Source organism: Perissodus microlepis, chromosome 19, assembly GCF_051167445.1.
Source record: "Perissodus microlepis isolate ML-2025 ecotype Zambia chromosome 19, ASM5116744v1, whole genome shotgun sequence".
NCBI lineage: Eukaryota > Metazoa > Chordata > Actinopteri > Cichliformes > Cichlidae > Perissodus > Perissodus microlepis.
In genome coordinates, this window is record NC_140479.1 from 20098236 (window position 1) to 20118399 (window position 20164).

Consider the following 20164-nt stretch of genomic DNA (forward strand, 5'->3'; position numbering starts at 1 on the left):
AAGAGACCAAAAATAAAACCACCCAATTAGAAGTTCCTTACTGACTGGATTTACCTTTGTACAGCTTTAGTATACCAAAATGCTCACTGCTTTACTTTGTGCACTAAAAACTTCCTGTTTTAAATCAACTCTTTATTAAGCCTAACAGTGGACTACAAACAGAACTAAAACACCCCGCCATTGTTCAATATTTATCAGGATACCTGTGTTTTGAGATTTTGCAAGAAACACTCCATCTGGTTCATAGTCACACTTAATTTATTTACTTTATGATAAAAACAACATGGACGTGGTTTACATTTTGTAATGGTGCACAAGTTTTGTAGATCTTAGACTTCGAGTATAAAACTAGTGCATTTAGTAACACGTGTGGAGAACATTAACACCATTTACAGAGCACAAAAAAAGCAAACAGTGTTTGAGAAACAGTGTATAAAGAGTGACTTTCAAAATATTGGCATTACACAGGATAGAAAAATTACCCCCCAAAAATAATTAAAAAATAATTTAGTATAAAAGTCAGGAAACTTATAATTTCTATACATTTCTACAAGATGTAAGGCATGAGCAGTTTTGAAACAATATGCAGGCAGATTCAGTCTTTAGATTTCAGGCTACTTTGGATCAGGCAGGAGACCAGATGAACCTACAGAAAGGGGAGAAGAAGAAAAATTAGATGCAGCAACAAAACTGGCACCTTACATAAATAGGAACCAAGCTAAAGTTTAAAATGGTCTTGACTAGAAGTTCCTTTCAGTAAACGTAGTAGTTATTTAGTAGTATGCCAACTAGTTAATAAACAAAATACTTGACTTTTAAAATTATGACAATGTACTGAAAAATAGCACTGACATAATTCTTGTTGTCAGAGAACTGCATCTCTAGCTCTAAGACTAAAAGCAGTAAGGCACAGGAGCATTGATGGTGAAAGTTATGAGATAAGTAGATGAACATGTGCCACTATTCCCTCAAAATTTCAGAGTGCACCTCAAAACAGTTCAACATTTACACAAACACAAAGTTAAATAAAACAAGACATAAAAATAAATGTAGCTGAAATGGAATAAACTATTCCACTCAGTGACTTCATGCTCTGCAGGGTTTTGCATCCACGTTATGCATCTACTGCACCAGCTTAACCTCTTTACTGGGTTATACACATACAGAGCCACCTGGGCTTCAGACATTGTACTCGATGTACTCTATGTAACTATGTACCTCCTTTGTTCTACTTTTCCAGATGCATTCGACTCGTTCACCGTGTTGACAGGAAGCTCTGCCATGTGCTCAGCCACGGTTTAAATCCTGAATCATCACTTATTATTGCATCATCATGCCTCAGTATCACATTTCTGACAGCTTAGCTTCTCACTGCATTGACAGCCAGATCTCACAGCACACCACATGACATGTCTCTCAAAAATTATTATTTAATACGTTTGAATTAAATTTTATAGAACAACCCTGCAGGACATGTACATTTCCAGACCAAAGTTATCCCCTGTAATAGACTGTGCTCGGTGACTAGTGACAAGTCAGTCCCTGAGCACTGTGCTACTTTATCCTTCAGTGGAGTGAGTGTGTTACACTCACACTCACCTGGCCCATATAGGTAAAGGGGCGACAAGCAGCTCAGGTACAGCCAAGTCCCGTTCTCTTGCAGCCAGTGCTGCCGATAACCAATCATATCAGGGGAACAGGGTGACTGTAGTTTCCTTTCCTCTTTGGGGGGTGGGGATAAATGAGTCTTGTTTACTAGGTTGGAAGATGATAGAGCACAGGTTTTGTGGGATGTGGAAACAATTTTATTTCATTTTTTTAAACCAGTATGGTCCCAGGGGAAAAAATATCTGAATGGTTAACTGACTTGCACCAGACTAATGGCTATAAAAATGCATAGGAAACATCTCCCAGAAACAGGGTGATTTATTTAGGAGACATGCATGAAGCACCAGGATCAGCTCACACAACATTTCTCTTTTTAGAGGGTTGCTAAGTCACACAGTCAGATTCACAAATTCTTTCAATGGCAGACAAAGCAGACTAGAATGCTCATGCCTACAATACATTTTAACAGAATTTTCAGGTACCTGGGAGTTTCTTCAACAGCACAAAGTGCATTTATATATGCAAAAAGCCCAACACGGTCTCCTTTATGTAGGGAACCAGCAAGCTTTTGCTTCCCAGGGAAAAGCTCCCCGGCATAACTTCTTCAGGGTTATGTCGGGGAAGGGCATCTGGCATAAAACCTTGCCAAATCAAACATGTGGAGCAACCTGCTGTGGTGACCAGGGAGCAGCTGAAAGTCATTTTAAAGAGCCCGATACAATTTAGTCACTTGTCAGTAAAGCCGTCTCGTGGCTGGTTGGTTAATTTGGTATAGGGCACTTCCAAGAGAGATGATTGTGTGACTCTTTCCTCCCTTTTCCATGTTTACAAGTATTGCCTTGTGTTCTTTAGAGTGTACTGAAAGTACACTTGGGCCATTCCTAGGCTACGATTGTGTAGTCTGATGCTGGTACAAGTGCTATATCCCAGTGCCCTGAAACATCTTCCAGTTTGATATTCAAATAAATTAAGTGTTCAGAACCCCTTAAATTGTGCTCAATAAGGCAAACCCAATGCTGTCAGTGTTGAGCTATTTGAAGACCATCACCACAGTGTTTTCTCTCAAGCCTGTGCACTGCTCAATCTGTCATGGTTTGCTATGGCCAAGCAGACATACAGCAACAGTGTTCCCACCTGTAAACCAGTGAACTTACCATTAGGAATACACCCTGTGTTTGCAGTGAATACCTTATAACCCCCCTTCTCCCCTCTTTCGTATTCTAAATGCTACTCACCTTGCTTGGCTCCCACCAACCGCTGCTGGACTTTCTCTAGATGACGGATATATTCTGTCAGGGATTGTTCTGGATCCTGAGCTGTTCCACCTGATTGTACAGAGGCCAACAGGGTACTGGAGTGTGACCTGAAGAGTATAGAAAGCGTATTTAAGAAGACGAAAAAAAACCCAAAAACTAATTGAATCATATCCGTTTCTAATAAAATCTGCTAAGCGAGGCCAAACCTGTGGCGTAGCCTGAAGGGCGATTTGCTGGGTGGGACGAGCGCTGACAGAGTGTCTATGTAGATGGCGCTGCTGTCTCGGATCTGCGTCGGGTCAGAATTTGATCTTGGCTGCTGCTGCCTTAAAACTTCAGCTTTAGGCCCTGCCAGGAACGATAGAATTAAATTACCTATGCACTCATACTCACTTGGATAATACATGCAAGTCTAAATTATGTAGACAGAGCTGACCTGGAGCATGCCCATTGACAACCCCAGTTGATAATCTTCGGATTGCTTTCTGCCATTTCCTCGTCAGGAACCTCATTCTGAAAAAGTGCATGGAATTAACTAATAATCTCTGCCTTCTAGGGAATACAACTAATATGTATATGATGATACATTTCTTACCTTGAGACCGCAATTATGACTTGCACTGTAGCCCTAAATCGTCCGAGGGGTCTACGCTTGGAGGAGACTGGGGGTGAGGGTCGAGCTCCCATGTGAGCGATAAGACACAGCGTGGCTTGTTCACACTCCTGGAACCCTCCTATCAGCAGCAGCAAGTAACGCTTCTGGTACACCAGAGCTTTCCTGAAGCTCTCAGCTCGCAGGTAGCGCTCATAGTAACGCTGAAGCTGCAAATCAAGCAAACGCTGTCAACATTTCATCCCTATACAACCAACAGTGTACAGTGAAGCCAGAAATGGCAATTAGGTCCTTTGGAGTCAATATCTGTTCTTGAAAAGCTGTTGCAAAAATGGTTATTACACCCCTAATTTATCCTGATGTGCTGCCTACTGACCTTGCTCTGGCTGGATATGTCGTAGACAGGCCTATTTTCGGTTTCCGCGGTGACCTTGGCGAGCTCATTCTCTGTGCGGCGCAGTTGTCGCTCCAGGCAGGTGAGTTTGTGCTTGAGAGTGGCCCTCTCCTGGCTCAGTGATGTCACACGCTCTGTCAACTCAGAGTTCTCCTTCAGTAACGTCTCCAACAGGTTGGAAGACGACTTGGACGGCGTCTAAGGTGAGAAAAACTTCATTTAGCAATGATTACATGTGCTAAAATGTAATCCTAATGAAAAACTTTGTCACAATAGTTTGGATTCCTCATAGGGATTAAAGCACTTGAATACCTGCTGGTGCTGCTTTAACACTCCTGCCTGGCCACCATCAGTATGGAGGTTGGTGTGGGGGTGCTGGAAAGGTTCAGCTTCGCGTTGTTGTCCCGCTGTTCGTCCAGACAGGCGCTGAGCAGCCATCTCTCTCTCGTCTCTTTCCAGCTCTGCCAGAGTGCGCTGCAGCTCCTGCATACGCTGCTGGTCCTGCTGCCTCAACAACTCCAATTCACACTAAAGTCAGAAATGTTCACAATGATGTGTCTTTATGGATTTGCATAGGCAGTGAGTACACTAGAGAAGATTTGGGCTGATGCATCTTACCAGTTTGCTGTTGATCCTCTCCTGTCGCCTCTCTCTTTCCATCTGCTCTTGCATCTCCTTCCTCTTTTCCCTTTCCCACTGCTCCTCCCTCTCCCTCTCTTTGTCCTTCAGCACTCGGAGTCTCTCCTTCAGCTCTGCGAGTTCCACCCCTTGGCGCCTGGACTGCTCTCGCTCCACCTCTAAAGCCCGGTTTGCTTCCTGTTTCTGCTCCTTCAGAGTCTCAATTGTGATACGATTTCGGGTGGCTGCTTCCTGCTCCTTCTGAAGCTCCTCCCTCCTCGTTCTGTCCTCTTCATCCCATCGCCTCCTGCTCTGTAGTAGCTCTGCCCTCAGTCTGTCCGCCACAGCTGCCAACTCCTCCCCTTGCCTTCGCTCTTGCTCTAGCTGGGAGCGCAAGTCCGAGATGAACTTCCTGTCTCTTGCAGCATCGGCATCGTGTCTACGGCTGAGCTCATCCACCTGCCTGGAGCAGCGGTCTTGCTCTTCATCAAGCTTCCTGTGAGAATCTGCAAGCTTCGAGTGAATTTCAGTCAAGCGAGTTTCTGCTTCAGTCAGCAGGAGCTCCTGATGAGTCTTTTCTTGCAAGCTGAGCTCTTGTTGGTGGGAAAAACGTTTGCGTTCATCTTCTAGCGCCTTCTGAGTGTCGTCCAGGCGTTTCTCTAGCAGCAAACAGCGGGACTGTTCAATCTGAAGTTCTTGTTTCAGGTTGCTACAGGCCACCCTTTCCTGCTCCACCTGCCCCTTTAGAGACATGACCTCTGACCTCAGCTTCTCAGAAGACACCTGTACATTCTAGACAGAGTACATCGCGTAAAAACACAAACATTGGGTAATGATGTTACAAATGTAGCGAACTGAAGTTTTCTGTACGAATAGAAAATTTTAGTAGTGTCCATTTTTAGTGCTCTTACCTCTCTCCTTTCCTCCTCCTCCCTTCCTTTACGCAGACTTAGAGCCCTCTCCTGCTCCAGTTCTTGTTGAAGCTCACACACTCTGGCCTGCTCTCTCCTCAAAGCTTCCTCAGCCTCTTCTATCGTCAGCCTGAAGAAAATTGGTCATTTCCAACTTTACCATAGTTACATTTAGACTAAAACATTAAAAAAAGTTTAGGAAAGGGGCCCTTTAACATGCCTCAACAATGAAGTTGAAACCCATCTGATTTGCAAAATGCTGATTCACAGGGGAGGCCTGTTTAAGTGCCTGTATTCTGAGCATGTAATACATACCTGAGCGACATTGTTTTGTTCTTCTGCTCTTGCTGAGCGTCATGTGCACATTTGAGTTGTTTCTGGCTCTCCTCCAGCTCTGCCCTCAGTTGGGATTCATCCCGTTGTTCAGTCTGCAGTTGATCTCTGTGCCAGTTACTGTCAACTCTGTCATCAGTCTGAGAAAGATGGTGAAGAAGAAAAAAAAAAAAAAAAAAGATTTATACAGATAGCATGGTGCATTAACTTACCTTGTAAGTTAAACTCATCTTACACCTGAATGAAAAATAATACCTTCATGCCAATAACAGATTTAAAACAAATTATCCTTTAAATAGAAGAAATTTTGAACCAGCACTTGAAACTCACTTGTGAGTGTCTTTGTGCCATTCGACAGAGCAGCTCTCTGAGTGCAATCACAGTCTCCTGCAACGCCCTCTTCTCCTGCTGCCAGCTCATGGGAGGATTAGATGATTTATCTTGGTGGTGCAGTAGAGCAGAGCCATCTTCAGCATGATGCTGCGACAGACTCAGTGAGCAGGCTTTTAAGTCCAACACATGAGACTGTGCTGATGGATTGACACGACGCTGAGACAAGGTCAGAATTCTGCAGCTTTCTTGATAAACTTTCTTCAACAGTCCCTGCATGAAGAAAGACAAAGCGAAGAAAAATCTGGCTTTTTGTTACTTTAACATGTTTATCAATTGTGTGTGAAGCCTACCTGAAGCTCAGGTGACAACAGATCATCACTGTAGCTCATACTGCCCGCAGCACTGTCCGTGTTAGCGGTGGGGTCAACTCCTCTACAGCGGAGGTACTCAATAAACTGAGCATCCAGTCTCTCAGTCTGCTCCAACTCCAGTCTCAGCCTAGCACCCAGTTCTGAACTCACATCTGAATAAGAGGAGAACAGCGACGTTCAGCTGCCTTTATGCAGAATATCCAGATATACAAGTGACTCAAAATCCTCACAAGTCACAGGTGTCACGGTGTGGAAATACTCACTGCTGCCATATCCGTCACTGGCCCATTCGGGTGCCGACAAGGAAGAGGTGGAGCCAAGTGGTGAGGAAGGAGTCGTTAGGTCAAGTCCTTCCAATTCACGTACCTGTGAACACGAAAACATAATAATCTGAGTTAGAACTGAAACCAAAAAGAAATGAACACATGGTTTACATATCTGAGCTCGAACGACATACTTTATCGGCATCCAGTGAATCGAGGATGGAGTAGTTCTCAGACACTGACACAGAGCGTGGCGAGTGGGAACTCTGTGTAGCTGGGTCTGGGGTGATGGTCCTGGAGTGTGAAGGATGCTCCATTACAACCCTGGGAGAGGGTTTGACCTGGGGGAGGTCCAGGCCTGTGTTATTCAAGCCACTGAGCTCAGAGGTGTGGAAACGTTCAGGGATTCGGTCCTCAGAGCACTCGAGTCTTCTTAAAACCTCCGGAGAGCTCAGAGAGTCTTCGTGGTGAGACACAATGTCCTCGAAAGCGCCGATAGAAATATCTGACAGCGAAAGAAAAAATGATCAGTATGAGAACATGTTTCTGTTAAAATGTTCGGGGGGCTCTATAAATCATGTTTTAAACAAAGTTTGCATTTCTTATTTTAAAACCTAAATTCCACTATTCCTTGTAAACATAAAAGGCTAGGTCAAATAGATTTCCATTGTCATTGCTTTTTATAGGCTTGCACATAATCATAAATCAATATTTACCCTCACACAATCAGTGCAAAGACTTATTTAGTGCTCACCCTTATGTGGGTATCCCTGAAGTGTGTCCTGTTGGCTCTGCTGTCGGAGCTGCTGCAGCTCTCTCTGCTGATAGGCCAATTCCTCCTCCTGTGCAGCCAAGTCCTCCTGAACGCTTTGAAGTTCTGCCTTCAGTTGTTGGTTGTCCGCTTCAAGGTCAATGAGAGCACGATCTTTGGTCTGCCAGAGAAATTGTGACATTAAAACGCAGCAGTCAAGCTTCAAGCACTCAGACCACCACATTAATTAAAACCACTATACATCTTATCTGATCATGTGTGGTCCACTCGGATTCCCACCTGAACTTCCTCATGCAGTTTTTCAGCCCTTTCTGTACTGGTACTCAGACCCCGTCTCAGTGCAGTCAGCTCTGTCCTCAGAGCCTGATGTTCTTCCTTGAGCTTGGACAGCTCAACCTCCTTTTGTCTCAAGGCAGTGTCTGCTTTAGCCAAGGTCTCCTCAGCATGGGTCTGAAGTGGAAGGAAGACATCCACAGAAACATTAAGTGTCATATCACACCCCTTTTCCTTTAGTCCCCCCCCAAAAAAGAAAACATACACAAACCTTATATAACCAGATTTAAACACTTTCAAATATAACAGCATTTTACTGAGTAGTCAGTGTATGCATCTGTTGCATAAGCTGTAATCTTTCACTTGCATTACAAACAACTACATCAATGTAACATGAAGAGAGAAATTTGCCAAAAGCAGCTGTGAACTAGTAAAAAACAAAAAAAAAAAAACAAAAACCGAAAAACAACAAGCTCCGATAAAATGCAGAGACATGCTACAAACTATCCAGTGCATTAAAGAAGTCATGCTCTCTTTTCTTACCACATCCTGCCAAGTTAGAACAAAACACGAAAAATAAAGTGCAACACAGCTTTAAAAGCCAGTGCTACCAAAGATTTTCTTCCTGCTTCCTCTTTTTAATGTCACTTCCTCTGTGCGGGTCAAGATTTTGCTATCTCTCAGTGCTGCACCACGTCACAACAGCAACGCCCCTAATTACAACCAGATGTGGTCTTGCGGCACAGCTGTATGCTTCGGAGGGGAAAGAAAAAGTAAAGCAGCAGCAAAATATTTCCTGTTTCGTACTGAGGCTTGTTTAAGTTTAAAGAGGTTGCTGACAACTGACATTTTTGAAAAACTCTTTTGAGTGACAATAAACAGATTTGTTCAGTGAAACTATTACAGTTTTAAAAACTGAAGATTAGAGCATGTTTTACTGCTCTGTTTAATGAAATACTCAAACCGCTAAAACATTGTTATTATATGGTTATTACAGATTGAATGATAAGTTGAGCGATTCTTGTATAGCACTTTTCTACTCTCCTGCAGCACTCAAAGCGGTTTATACAAACGTGCCTCATTCACCCATTCATACAAGCACTTTTTTCCTATGCTGAAATGCTTTTAATCCAACAGTCACACATGTTCATACTCCAATGAATGCGTCAGACTAGAGCAGCCAGGGATCGAACCACCAACCTTCCAATTAGTACATACACAAAGACAACAAACGTTTATGGGAGACAACAGAAATATGGCCGACATATCCGCAAATTAGACCATCACTGATGACAGATAGCTGTGTTCAAAGTGAATGAGCCAATAATAAGGTTTGTTCTTTAAAACTAAACCAACACCTACCAGCACTTCCTTTTGAGCCTCTTCTTGACTGGTTTCGTTTTCATTTAGCTTAACTGTCAGGTCCTGGATGAGGGCTCTCAGTGAAGTCACTTCCTGTTGTAGCTTTTCAATTTCCTCTTGGAGCTGGCCCTCTCTCCTCCTCAGTGCCTCACGTTCAGCAGAAAGTTCTCCCTTCACAGTCTCCAGGGTTTTAATTCTTGCCCTTTCCTGAGCCACCTGTTCTTCCATATCGACCACCTCTGCTCTTAGCTCCTGGACTTGTCTCTCAAGAGTGAGACTGCTTTCTCTGAGGATGTCCATTTCCATTTTCATCTCCATCTCCTTTGTTTTTAGAGTTTCGATCTCTCGCACCCTCTCCCCTTCATTAGTCTGGAGTTCCAAAACCTGAGAGCTGAGGCAGCTTTTTTCCTCCTGCAGGGTACCTGCCTCTTCTGCTTGAACTTTCCAGCTATTCCTCTCCTCCTCTGATAGCTTCCTCTTCTCCCTCTCCTCTTCTAGGTGGGCTGTGACCTCTTCCAGCTCAGTTTCCTTCAGGGAGAGGAGACTTTGGATTTCATCTGACTTTTCTCTCTCAGCTTTTAGCCTCTTTCCAAATTCTTCCCCGTGCCCTCTGTACTCTTCCTCCTGGGTGAGCAGTAATCGTTCCAGTCCCTCTTTCTCTGCCACTGCAGTCTCGAGTTGACTCTGAAGGGCCTTGATACGAGAACGAAGCGATCGGGAGGCGGTAGAATGAGTCAGGCTGAGTTCATGCTTTAGGCTGTTCGGCCCCGCTTTCTTCTCTTGTTCTTGGATGGTATAGTTTTGAGGTTCGGGGCTGGGGGCGGGTGAAGGATTGATGCTGTCACCGTCCTGAGAGTCACTGACTTCATGCAGGTTGGGTCCCAGGGTGGCGAGTTCTGCCTGCAGCGTACTGATTACCTCGTGAAGGCGCTCCTCTTCTTCCTGTTTGTCTTGGCGCACTCTTGTGATTTCAGACTTAAGATGTTCCACCTGTGAGCGCAGATCTTCAAGCTCAGCTTCCAGAACCTTTTATCAGAAAACAATCAAAACGATTCCATTAAAAATAAATCAATCAATCATGGCCTCACCAGGTATGTGCACTCAAATATTTAGTTAGTGTTTACACTGACCTTGTTATCGCTGGTATTCTCAAGTTCCTGTTCCAGTCTTTGGATTTCACTGTTGAGGTGGTCGATCTCGTGGTTTTTCTCCTGAAGAAGTGCTGAAGGAAGCGTCTCTTCATCCATTTCATCCTCCTTGCAAAGTTGCTCCTTTTCCTCCTTAAGTATCGTCAGGGCAGACACATTTTCCTGGAAATGGTGGTGCATTATTAGCATCCTCGGATTCAACTGTTTTTCAACTAACCATAATGAGTGTAACTAAGGAAATATTAAATGGAGAAAAAATAAATCTGCTGCAAAACCAGAAAAACTGATATTTAAAAAAAACAAAATAAAATGTTATCGATGTGTTTTAAACTGTAAAAACCTGTGATTCAAGGTACAGGGCGCAGTAGTGCATTTTAAGAGAACTGCTGGTGTTAGCTCAGAGCAGCAGATAAAACAGTCTCCCATCTCCACTGCTTCACTCAGTCACATTTAAAAAAAAAAGTTCAGTCAGGCTTTGTTTGGGTGTAGCAGTCTGACGTAGCAGGCTTGATAGAAGTTGATGTAGCAACAGAAAAGTAAATGCAACAAGTAATCATCTTACTTTATCAGCCATGAAGTGTACAAGTAAGCTAAGGCTACAGTAAAGTAACAGCAGGAAGGGAGGAGACTCACAAAAAAGCAAGTCTTCAAAAGCTGAGATGACAATATAATTAAGGCATAAGTATTCTTTGCTGCAGTCATGGTTTTACATAAAAAAAGTACAAATGTTGGACCAACGCAACTTATTGAATTGTATTGAACTGTATAGTGTAACATATTTTAGGTCAGTTACATTGTTTAGTCATCTGAGAAACACATCCCACTTCTTACCTTCAGGGCAGTAATTTGCTCTTGGAGCTCATTAACATGTGCTGCATTGGAATTAGTCAGCAGCTCCAGCTGTAGTGTGAGGTGTTTTACTTCAGCTTCCTTTATATTCAAGTCTCTCTGCACGGTCTCCAGCTGGCCAAGCAGAACCTCAACCTAAGAAATGCAACGTAACTATTTAAATCAAAACCAAAATACAATTTTCAAGTTCTGCATTTGCTGATAACTAATCAGACTGATGGCTTTAAAAGATTGACTAAGACATCACAAACATTTTTCCAACCAAAAGGTGGCAGCACAGCAAAACGTGTCAAACAACAACCGCCACCACACATCATCCCAAATCTTCTTAGCTACCAAAAACTAGTGTTACATAAAACCTAACAGACCTCCTGCTCTTTGCTCTGTAGACTCTGTTGAGCAGTGTCTAGGGCATCCTTAAGCTCCTGGGTGGGGTCACGCATGTTGTCATGGTAACAGTGTCTCGTCTCATCCAGTTTGGACTGCAGGGCTGAGATCTGAAGCCTGCTGGACAGCTGCTGCTGCTCTAGTGCCTGTTTATCCTGACAAAGAGAGTGAGAGCATTAGTTAACTCTTGAGGGAGGATGCACACCAACACTTCACCTGAACTCAAAGTGTGCACTTTGCCCTTACTTGTGTAAGCTCCTGCTCTCTCAGCTTCGCTTTTTGAAGTTCTTGTTCCAGTTGACTGACGCATCTGTTACTCTCTACACTGTTGAGCAGCGCTTGCTCCAACTCTCTGATTCGACCGGCCAGCTTGTCCATCTCCTCATTGCGTTCTGCAAGATCGCGCTGGGCTTGCTGACAGGTTGCAAGCAAAGAAGAATAGTCCTCGGTCTTATCTTTGATAACACCTTGCAAGCTCTCAACCTGCAGAGGCAGAAAAAATTTATTCAGTTTCAGGGTTTTAAGATGGAAAACTGCAAATTTAAAACAAGCAAAAACAAAAAACAAACAAGCCAAAGAACAAAACGCTACATGATAAGATGCTTTAAAAAAACAAACAAACAAACAAACACAGCCAATCCAGATCTGCAGCCACTGGTTGGGACACTGAATTTAAGCCATTTCAGAGAGCAGCAACATGAAGATGAAAGACAGATGACGTATGAAAAAGATGCAAATGAATATTAGCAAATGGACTACTGAATACTAATGAATGCAGAACCTATAACCAGTACATAAGCACTACAAAAAAAGATGATGCAAACCACACACACCATGCATGACAGAGAGCTAAGACAAGCATGCTACAGTTAGATTTCATACCTGCAGAACCAAGTCCTCAAACTACAGCAATCCATTCAGCACAGGGATAAACACATTGTAATAGTCAGGCTCATTGGCAAACACCACATTCATCACTTCAACACCAGTAACACTATGTACTCCACAGCTGACTTGCAAACAGTAATCACACCAAACACAAACACTACAACACACTAGAAACAGAAACATTTTGTTTAACAAATTCTGGTTAAATTCATCGTGCTTCAGTATTTATGGGTAGATATAAATCAGAGCATTGAAATACTTTAACCTGTGTTTAAATCACAAAACATTGCATACACAAAAAAGACATCTGTTGTTGAAGCCAACAAAGCCATTGATCCAAACACGAGAGTTTTAACAGAGCCTATGCCTGTGGTAATGAATTTGAAATTTAGGCTGAATTACAGGATAGCAGTACATCTGATAAGACAATGTTTGAAGAAAAAGAAAAAGAAAAGCTGCTGTTAAGGTACTTCTGTTTTGGGTTTAAGAAATGCTTTGTGACCAAATCACAGGCTGAGAAAAGCTGTAATATTTACAGACACACACAGTTAAGTGCCTCACCTGGTATCCTTTATTATCCACACTAGGAGTCTGTCTGAGCAGGGCCTCAAGCCTGCGGATCTCCTGCTGGAACTCATCCCGCTCGTGTTCACGTTCCACAGCCTGCTCCTATTATGGAAGGCAACAAATTCAGTGAAAGCCTGTCCGCTGCGTTAAGCACCAACTTGGAAAATAGTCTATGACACTTTAATAACCTTGGAAAAACAATCAAGAAAGAATCCATGATATCCAAATGCAAACAAACCCAAAGATTACACACCAGTTTAATTTGTCAAGCCTCACCTCGATAAACTGCCTGTCATGTTTAAGCTGCTTCTCCAGTGCTTGGACACGCTGGTTGAGGTCTTCAGTGTGGGTCTTGTGGTGCAGCTCCGTCTCCAGGCCTCTGGTTTCCTGCTCCTCGAGCTCCCTCTCCAGAGTCCGGAGACGAAGGGACAGAGAGCGGTGGTCCTTCTCTGCCTGCCGCTGCAAGTCCAGCCTATCTTGGGACAAACGATCAGTCTCTGCCAACAAAGCTTGAAAAATAAAAAGAGGAATTAAAGTCAGTAAAATTTTTTCATTTAGTTAAATTCAGAGGAATTTTAAAAAAAGCAGAGGCAGAATATGAGTGAGGTTAAATACTGACAATTCAGCATAATCTGCCTTAAGAAATAGAACAGCAAATGACAGCACTCCAAGATGCTTTGCCACACGCTATTGGTAATTGCAATATTACAAAAAGCAACCTCACAGCACTGCAAATATACTGCATATTCATCCCCACTCCCTTCTCACACACTAATACTCCACTCTGACCCACAAACCTGCGTCAGGATCTAAATTGAGCCAATGGCCTACGGAGAGAAGACACATCTGAGCACAGACATTATATAAGCGCACAGTCAAACTCACTAAAGAGGTCATGTAGCATTTTATGCAGACAAATGGTTTCATGTTTTTGTACTCCCTCCACTAACCTTTCTCTCTCTCCCCAAGTCCAGCAGAGAGATGCTCCTTGTGTCGCAGGAGGATGGCATGCTCCTCAGTCAGCTCATGATGCTTCACTCTGAGAGTGTCCAGCTCTGCGGTAAGGCCCTCCATCTGGTGTAGCTTCACCTTCAGGTCCTCTAGCTCCTCCACAAGCCTCTCCTCTTGAGTCTCCTTTTGCTGTAGCGACTCCTCTAGGGCTGCTTTTTCAGCCATGTAGCCTTCAAGAAGACCTGAAGAAATCATGCAAATGGTACAAGTTTATTTAAAAAGGGAACGACCTCAAACACGACTGAGCGTCACAAACGGCAGAGCTGTTAAACTGTGGTGCAAGTGCTAAATGTGCAGCATAATCAGAAGACAGCAGCAGTATGCCAAACAAAGACATAGTGCTCACCTTCTGCTTTGTGAAGCTCCACCTGGAGCTGACTTTTAAGCTTGGCCTCCTGATCAAGCTGCTCCATTAGACGCTTGTGCTGTTCAAGGAGTTGTGCAGAGTCTTCTCTGCCTTGAGAAAACTTTTCCTCCAGAGAAAGATGAACACTGTGAGTCTGCTCCAGCTGGAGAAATGACCAGCATAAAATGATCAGACACCATGCAAGGCTGTAAAACAGGAAAAAAAAAAACCCTATGTGGACTGAGGAGCATCTCTACTTCCTTTACCTGCGTATTGGCTTGGTTGAGCAGCTCTAGCAGTGTGTCCACTGTATGTCGAAGTCTGCTGCAAGCACTTAGAGCTGCTTCTTCTCCACCAGGACTGATCTCACCATCTGAAACCAGGAGACTCTCACAGAGCAGCTGAGTGAGCTCCAATTCCTCTGAAGACAAGTCTGCAACTGAAATACCTACGAAAGAGCAAATTAAGTGTTTTTAACCAATTCTCACATGAATTACACTAAAAAAAAAGTCATCATTGGTTCCTTTAGAAATAAAGCAATTTTCAGTTAATCCCCAACAAACAAAAAAATCCTAGCATTCATTGTAAAATTATAGAATACATCAGTCAGACCTGATTCTTGTGCCTCTTTGTTCACGCTTGAGCTCCTTTGGCGAGTCGCCTGCTCGGACGTTTTGGCTCGGGCACTGATCTTTTGTCCAATCAGTTCTTCTGTTGCCACGATGCCGCGGAGCATCTCGATCAGCACCTGCCTCAGCTTCTCATTTGTACGGTGTAATTTGCATCTGGGTTAACAGGTACACAGAAATGAGAACATTCAGGATTTACGAAAGCTCAGAGATGCTGCTTAAAATAGGATTATAATAAATATTAACTACACAACTACATGCACACCTTTCCTCTTTAGCTGTCTGTAAGTCATCAGTGAGCATCTTAAGAAGGTTCCCTCCCTCCTGTGTCTCTCGCTCCCTTCGTTGAAGGAGCGTGTCCATGGTCTCCATTTCTGCACGTTTTCCTTCCAGCTCTCCCTGCAGGCACCCGACCTCTGCCCGCAGCTGTTAAAACGAACAAAGATATCTTGTTAATTCTCCTTACACTTGTGACCAACCTTTAGTTTCTCACCTATGCCATGGCTTGTTTAAAACCTGTGTGCAGCTGAAACCCAGAGAGGACAGAAGTAACAGACTGAAAAAAAAGGGCATGGCAGGACCTCTAAACCCAAAACATAATAAAAAGACTGAAACACGCGCCATCCAAGTCTATCTGATCAAAGCCTCTGGGTCTTAACAAGGGAAATGGGAAAACCACAAAAATATCCAGATCCAAAAGCATAACACAGAAGACATTTACAAGGCTCAGAAGGAAATAAAAACCAGCTGTTGATTGTAAATATATTGAATACAGACTTTAAAGAGAAAAACACTCCTCATTTTAAAGTATATAATATCAAAGGTGTCTGATGTTAAGTACCAACCCAGTACGGTGATAAAATCCAACTTCAGGGCGTCAAACACTCAAAAGCTGGAAGAGTTTTCTTGCATATCTGTTGTAAGCGTCCTTACCCTTCCTTCCTCAGCCTCTCTGATCTCTCCCTCAGCTTTCACCATGTTTTCCCTCCCTTTTCCCCTCCGCTCCCTCCCACAGCTGCATCTCATGCAGTCACCTGCCTCGCCAAAACAATGCTGTAGCCATGACAACAGCCCCCTCCCAACCTCTCTTAAGCGCTCCTTTTTAACCTCGTGGGGGACACAAGTGTGGCCGTCTGTTAATATCTCACTACAAAGAGTCAAGCTAGACAGGTGCCATGGAAACAAATATATGCAAACCCCAATCAGTCATGAGACCGATCAGTTTGTGAAATCCAAGAACGGGACTGCAGGTTTTAAGAAATATTAATGCAAGTAATATTGCAACTGCCTTGTTACAACCCTAGAAGATAACCAAGACCAATAAAAAAAAAAAAAAAAAAAAAGTGAGTGAGGATAAATTATAAACCCCAAATACAGTTATGTGCCAGGACATGATTTATTATTATTGTAACTGCTTTTTGTAACTGTCCAAATGAGGTTACAAAAATGTGAGAGAGAAAAAAAGTCATTTTCTTAAGATCAGGGTGAAATCAAATACTTGCTTTACTTCGGGGGGGGGGGAAGAACCAAAAAAAAAAAAACAAAAACAAAAAAGCCTAAGGAAATAATCGATTATTCGACTAATGCTTTTAACCTTAATCTGAAAAACAAACAAAAACAAAACACCAGATTGGTGATTTTATTCATTAATATGTTCATCTTCCACAGGATACCATCTGATATATGGTGAATAAGGAAACTAACCCACAGATCCACAGTCTGTATAACCATCCTTCACTCTTTTCTTTAGTTTCCAAATCATTGCATCTCCTCAGTCCTCTTGTGGACCTTTTCCCTTCCTTCAGTAAAAAAACAACATTTTTTCTGTCCACTTCGCCCAGTTAGTCTTGCCTCCCCCCTTAAGTAAAACAGCCATTGTCAACCTATCCAAGTTAAGACTTCATAGATATATTTATATGCATATATGTATGTATGTATGCATGACTGGTACCTGGGCCACCACAGCATCTAGTTGCTGCAGCTGGGCAGTGAGTTGACTCATTTTCTCTGTGTAGCTCCGCTCTTTTTCCTCTTGTTCAGACGTGAAGCTCCGCCTCAGGTTTTCAAGCTCCACCTCCTTCTGCTCTTCAAATTCCGTCTTCAAAGAAAACAGTGATGTGTATAGATTAATTCAAAAATGCAGAGCGACAGCTGAAGTACACAGTAGGTTCATTCATTCCAGAGATCTTTGGACTGACTGGCTTATAGCTGACAACTGGCTTGCACATTTCAGATGGTAAAATGCTAAAAGTCTGGAGGGGGGAAGGGGAAAAAAAAAACCAAAAAAAACCCCAACAACTTCAGCCTTAAAACCTTCTGCATCAGGGGATAAAAAGCTTAGATCCATCCCATTTAGCCACTGTTCAGATGGCAGCAACACGAACACATGCACGACCCATCAGCACACACATTCAGAGAACAGAGGGACAGACGGACATGAACACTTGTACATATATGATGGAGGGATTATGAGAAAACTGGGTTTGGATGAAGCCTCAGTGGGATAGAGTCCAACAGAAAAAAAATATCCCTGGGAATGAACTGGTGCAGCTGAAGCTTAGAGAGGCCAATGGCATCACACACACGCTCCAAATAATCCGGAGCTATTGCATAATAATGTTTGAAACGAGTTAAATAAAGAAACAAATATAGGGAATATCAATGTATTTTCAAATGAACTGCTTATATGGAGAAACATGGCCACCTCAAAGGTGTTCAGCATTAATAAATATCTTAATTGAAAGGATACTTCTAATCCTAACTGTTTCATCTATCCCAAGGAGTTTTTTTTTCCCTCCTCTTACCTTCAGTTGATTAATCCTGTCCTGCAGCCGCTCTTCTGATTGGACTTTGAGGAGCTCCACCTCTTCTAGGAAGTGCTGTCTTTGCCTTGACGACTCCTCTTCAAGCTCCCTGCGACATGCCTCTAGTTCCCGTGCCGAGACTCCCTTCAGCTCCTACAGCAGACGCGTGTATTTATTTAATACCACAGTACTCAGTTAGTCAGAAGGTCAAATTTTTAGTGCTTTGGAGAAAACAAATTTGTTGCCTCTATGCAACAAATAGACCATTATGAAGGATTAACAATAATTGAGTGTAGTCCATTCACTAATGGGCTTTTAGAGCCACTGAGACAAGAACGGACAGGTAACCGTTAAAACAACCCGCAATTTAGAGAACAGGATGTTAATTCACGTGGTTTAAAAAAAGGACGAGGATTTATGACAGACTGTGACGCACACACCTGCAGCTGGACTTGGTGCTGTTTGGTTAGTTGCTCTTTTTCAGCAGTGTAGGTTTGCGAGAGCTCCTGCAGAGCAGTGCTGTGTTGCTGCTCAAGCTCTAAAACCTGCAAAAGAAACAGATACAAATCAAGTCTGATTTAGAGTCTCCTGGTACTTAATGCACAAGACTAAGTTAATCAGATGAAAACAAATCAAATTTGATTATCCAGACAAACAAACTTGGCTCCAATGCTTTAATATTTTGGATTTTAACAAATCAGTTTCATAAAGTTTTAATGGCTTCAAGCTATGAATAACTGCCAACAATCCCATTATATCATGTTTAAGCAGAGACCATCTGTTTGCCATAGTTACATCTTTTTCAGAGATATTTGCATTAAAAATTAAAGGAAATCTGCAATTATATACTTATTGTTGTGACATTAAACCAGCCTAATAATGAGATGGTACTCAGCTATTTGGCTTTGAGACAGTGGAAAAACAAACATGATGTAGTTATCATGATGACTGTGCATGTACCTGGTTCTTGAGTGCTTCCAGGGCTTTGCAGTGTTCAGTATCCAAGGCTTCTTTTTGAGCAGCCACTTCAGACTATAAAAATAAAACATGAAAATAATGAAGTGTTGAAGGAGCAGTGGGAGACTCGTAATAATGATCCCTACTCTTCATTACTCACTTTGTGAACATGGCTGAGCTCGGCTGCCATGGCTTTAAACTTCTCCATGTGCACATGAGCCAGTTCTTTCCTCAGTTCTTCCCTGATGGACAGCTGCTCTGCAGTATGACGCTCTATTACCTGCTTATGTTCTGAATTCAGGAAAATCAGATCTTCGCGATGTTTCTCCTCAAGCTGAGCCATTTCATCACGTAGTGTCTGCAATTGTAAAGGACAAAGACATTAAAATCCACAAACAAACAGAGAAACTGTCTGTGGTTTCCATCTCCTTACTTGCACTTCTTTCAGGTAGGTGGCCTCCAACGTATCCATGTTACTCAGCATCCTCTTTTCTAGTTCATCTTTCTCCTCCTGGTGTTTAAGAGTCAATTCAGCTTCCAAAGCCTCTAACTTAGCACGATTAGTCTCTTCAAGACGTTCAAGGTCTTCCTTTAGTTTGGAACTGAGGGATGCTTCCAAGGCAACAAGCTCTGCATTATGCTTACATTCAAGCTCGGCTGTTTTAGCTGAAAGCTGATCTTTGTGAGAGGCACAGAGTGAATCTAGCTCTGCTTTGTGTTTGGCATTGAGTGCATCCATTTCTTTGGAGTGTCTGTTCAGTAGCGTTGCCCTCTCATGTTCCAGCTCAGCTTCATATTTGTCCTTCAGCTCTGCCACAGACGCTTCATATTTCTCGATTAAACGCTGCTCTACCGCTGTCTTTTCCTCTTGGAACCTGAATAAAGACATGAAAAAGTAACCAAGAAGTTAACATGTTTGAAGAGTAACTGAGACATTCCAATACCATGTTTCAGTTTTTGATTTACTACCATGTGGCCTGAGTTTGCAGTGCAGACCCTCACAGCAGTACAGCAAGAAAAATTGTAATTTTTTTGGGCATGGGCATGTCATGTGCGAGCCTAAGATTCAGTTTAGTATCTAAAAAGGGAGTCATTTCAACAACATCCAACAAACAACAAGAAAACCCTTCCTGCTCAAGGTGGAAACAAACTTGTTGCATCACTTGAAGCAGAAACACCCTTGAGTGCAGCAAGGCTAGGAAGGAGGAGATATTAGCAGCTGGTGATGTGTGACCCGGAGATAAATAAATCAGTCCACCATGCGCCGCTGGAGCACTCCTTGGTTGTACTGTGCAAATGGTTAATTCAAATTACTGGTACGGTTACAAAAAGCAGCGCCTTAGGCAGCTTATTAAAAATCTCAACCTGGGTAGAAAACATTTTTCAGTTTATTACGTGACAATTTTGAGCAGGTCCTGAAGAACCCTAGGTTTATATTTTTCCCTTTATGACCAAAAATACTCAATATAAT

At 42.8% G+C, this 20164-nt stretch overlaps 1 protein-coding gene across 4 annotated transcripts in view; it reads right to left on the reverse strand.

Annotated features, from left to right (window-relative positions):
* Positions 1–240: 240 nt before the first annotated feature.
* Positions 241–20164, reverse strand: part of pcnt (pericentrin) — a 33876-nt gene continuing 13952 nt past the window's right edge. For 2 of the 4 annotated variants that reach the window (XM_084914548.1, XM_084914546.1), the window contains 35 exons: positions 19127–19568; positions 18854–19051; positions 18697–18768; positions 18177–18281; positions 17737–17889; positions 16884–17030; positions 15198–15358; positions 14916–15088; positions 14570–14751; positions 14304–14466; positions 13897–14139; positions 13223–13455; positions 12941–13048; positions 12374–12394; positions 11738–11974; positions 11473–11646; positions 11087–11239; positions 10238–10417; positions 9108–10133; positions 7752–7922; positions 7455–7632; positions 6895–7205; positions 6701–6803; positions 6417–6589; positions 6064–6336; positions 5716–5873; positions 5401–5530; positions 4490–5281; positions 4184–4399; positions 3854–4069; positions 3460–3686; positions 3301–3377; positions 3071–3212; positions 2844–2971; positions 653–1755 (listed from right to left, as the gene is read on the reverse strand). In XM_084914548.1, coding sequence (XP_084770674.1) covers positions 1445–1755; positions 2844–2971; positions 3071–3212; positions 3301–3377; positions 3460–3686; positions 3854–4069; positions 4184–4399; positions 4490–5281; positions 5401–5530; positions 5716–5873; positions 6064–6336; positions 6417–6589; positions 6701–6803; positions 6895–7205; positions 7455–7632; positions 7752–7922; positions 9108–10133; positions 10238–10417; positions 11087–11239; positions 11473–11646; positions 11738–11974; positions 12374–12394; positions 12941–13048; positions 13223–13455; positions 13897–14139; positions 14304–14466; positions 14570–14751; positions 14916–15088; positions 15198–15358; positions 16884–17030; positions 17737–17889; positions 18177–18281; positions 18697–18768; positions 18854–19051; positions 19127–19568 — 7777 coding nt within the window. In that variant the 3' untranslated portion in view covers positions 653–1444. The other 2 variants (XM_084914549.1, XM_084914547.1) reach the window with 2 other exon arrangements.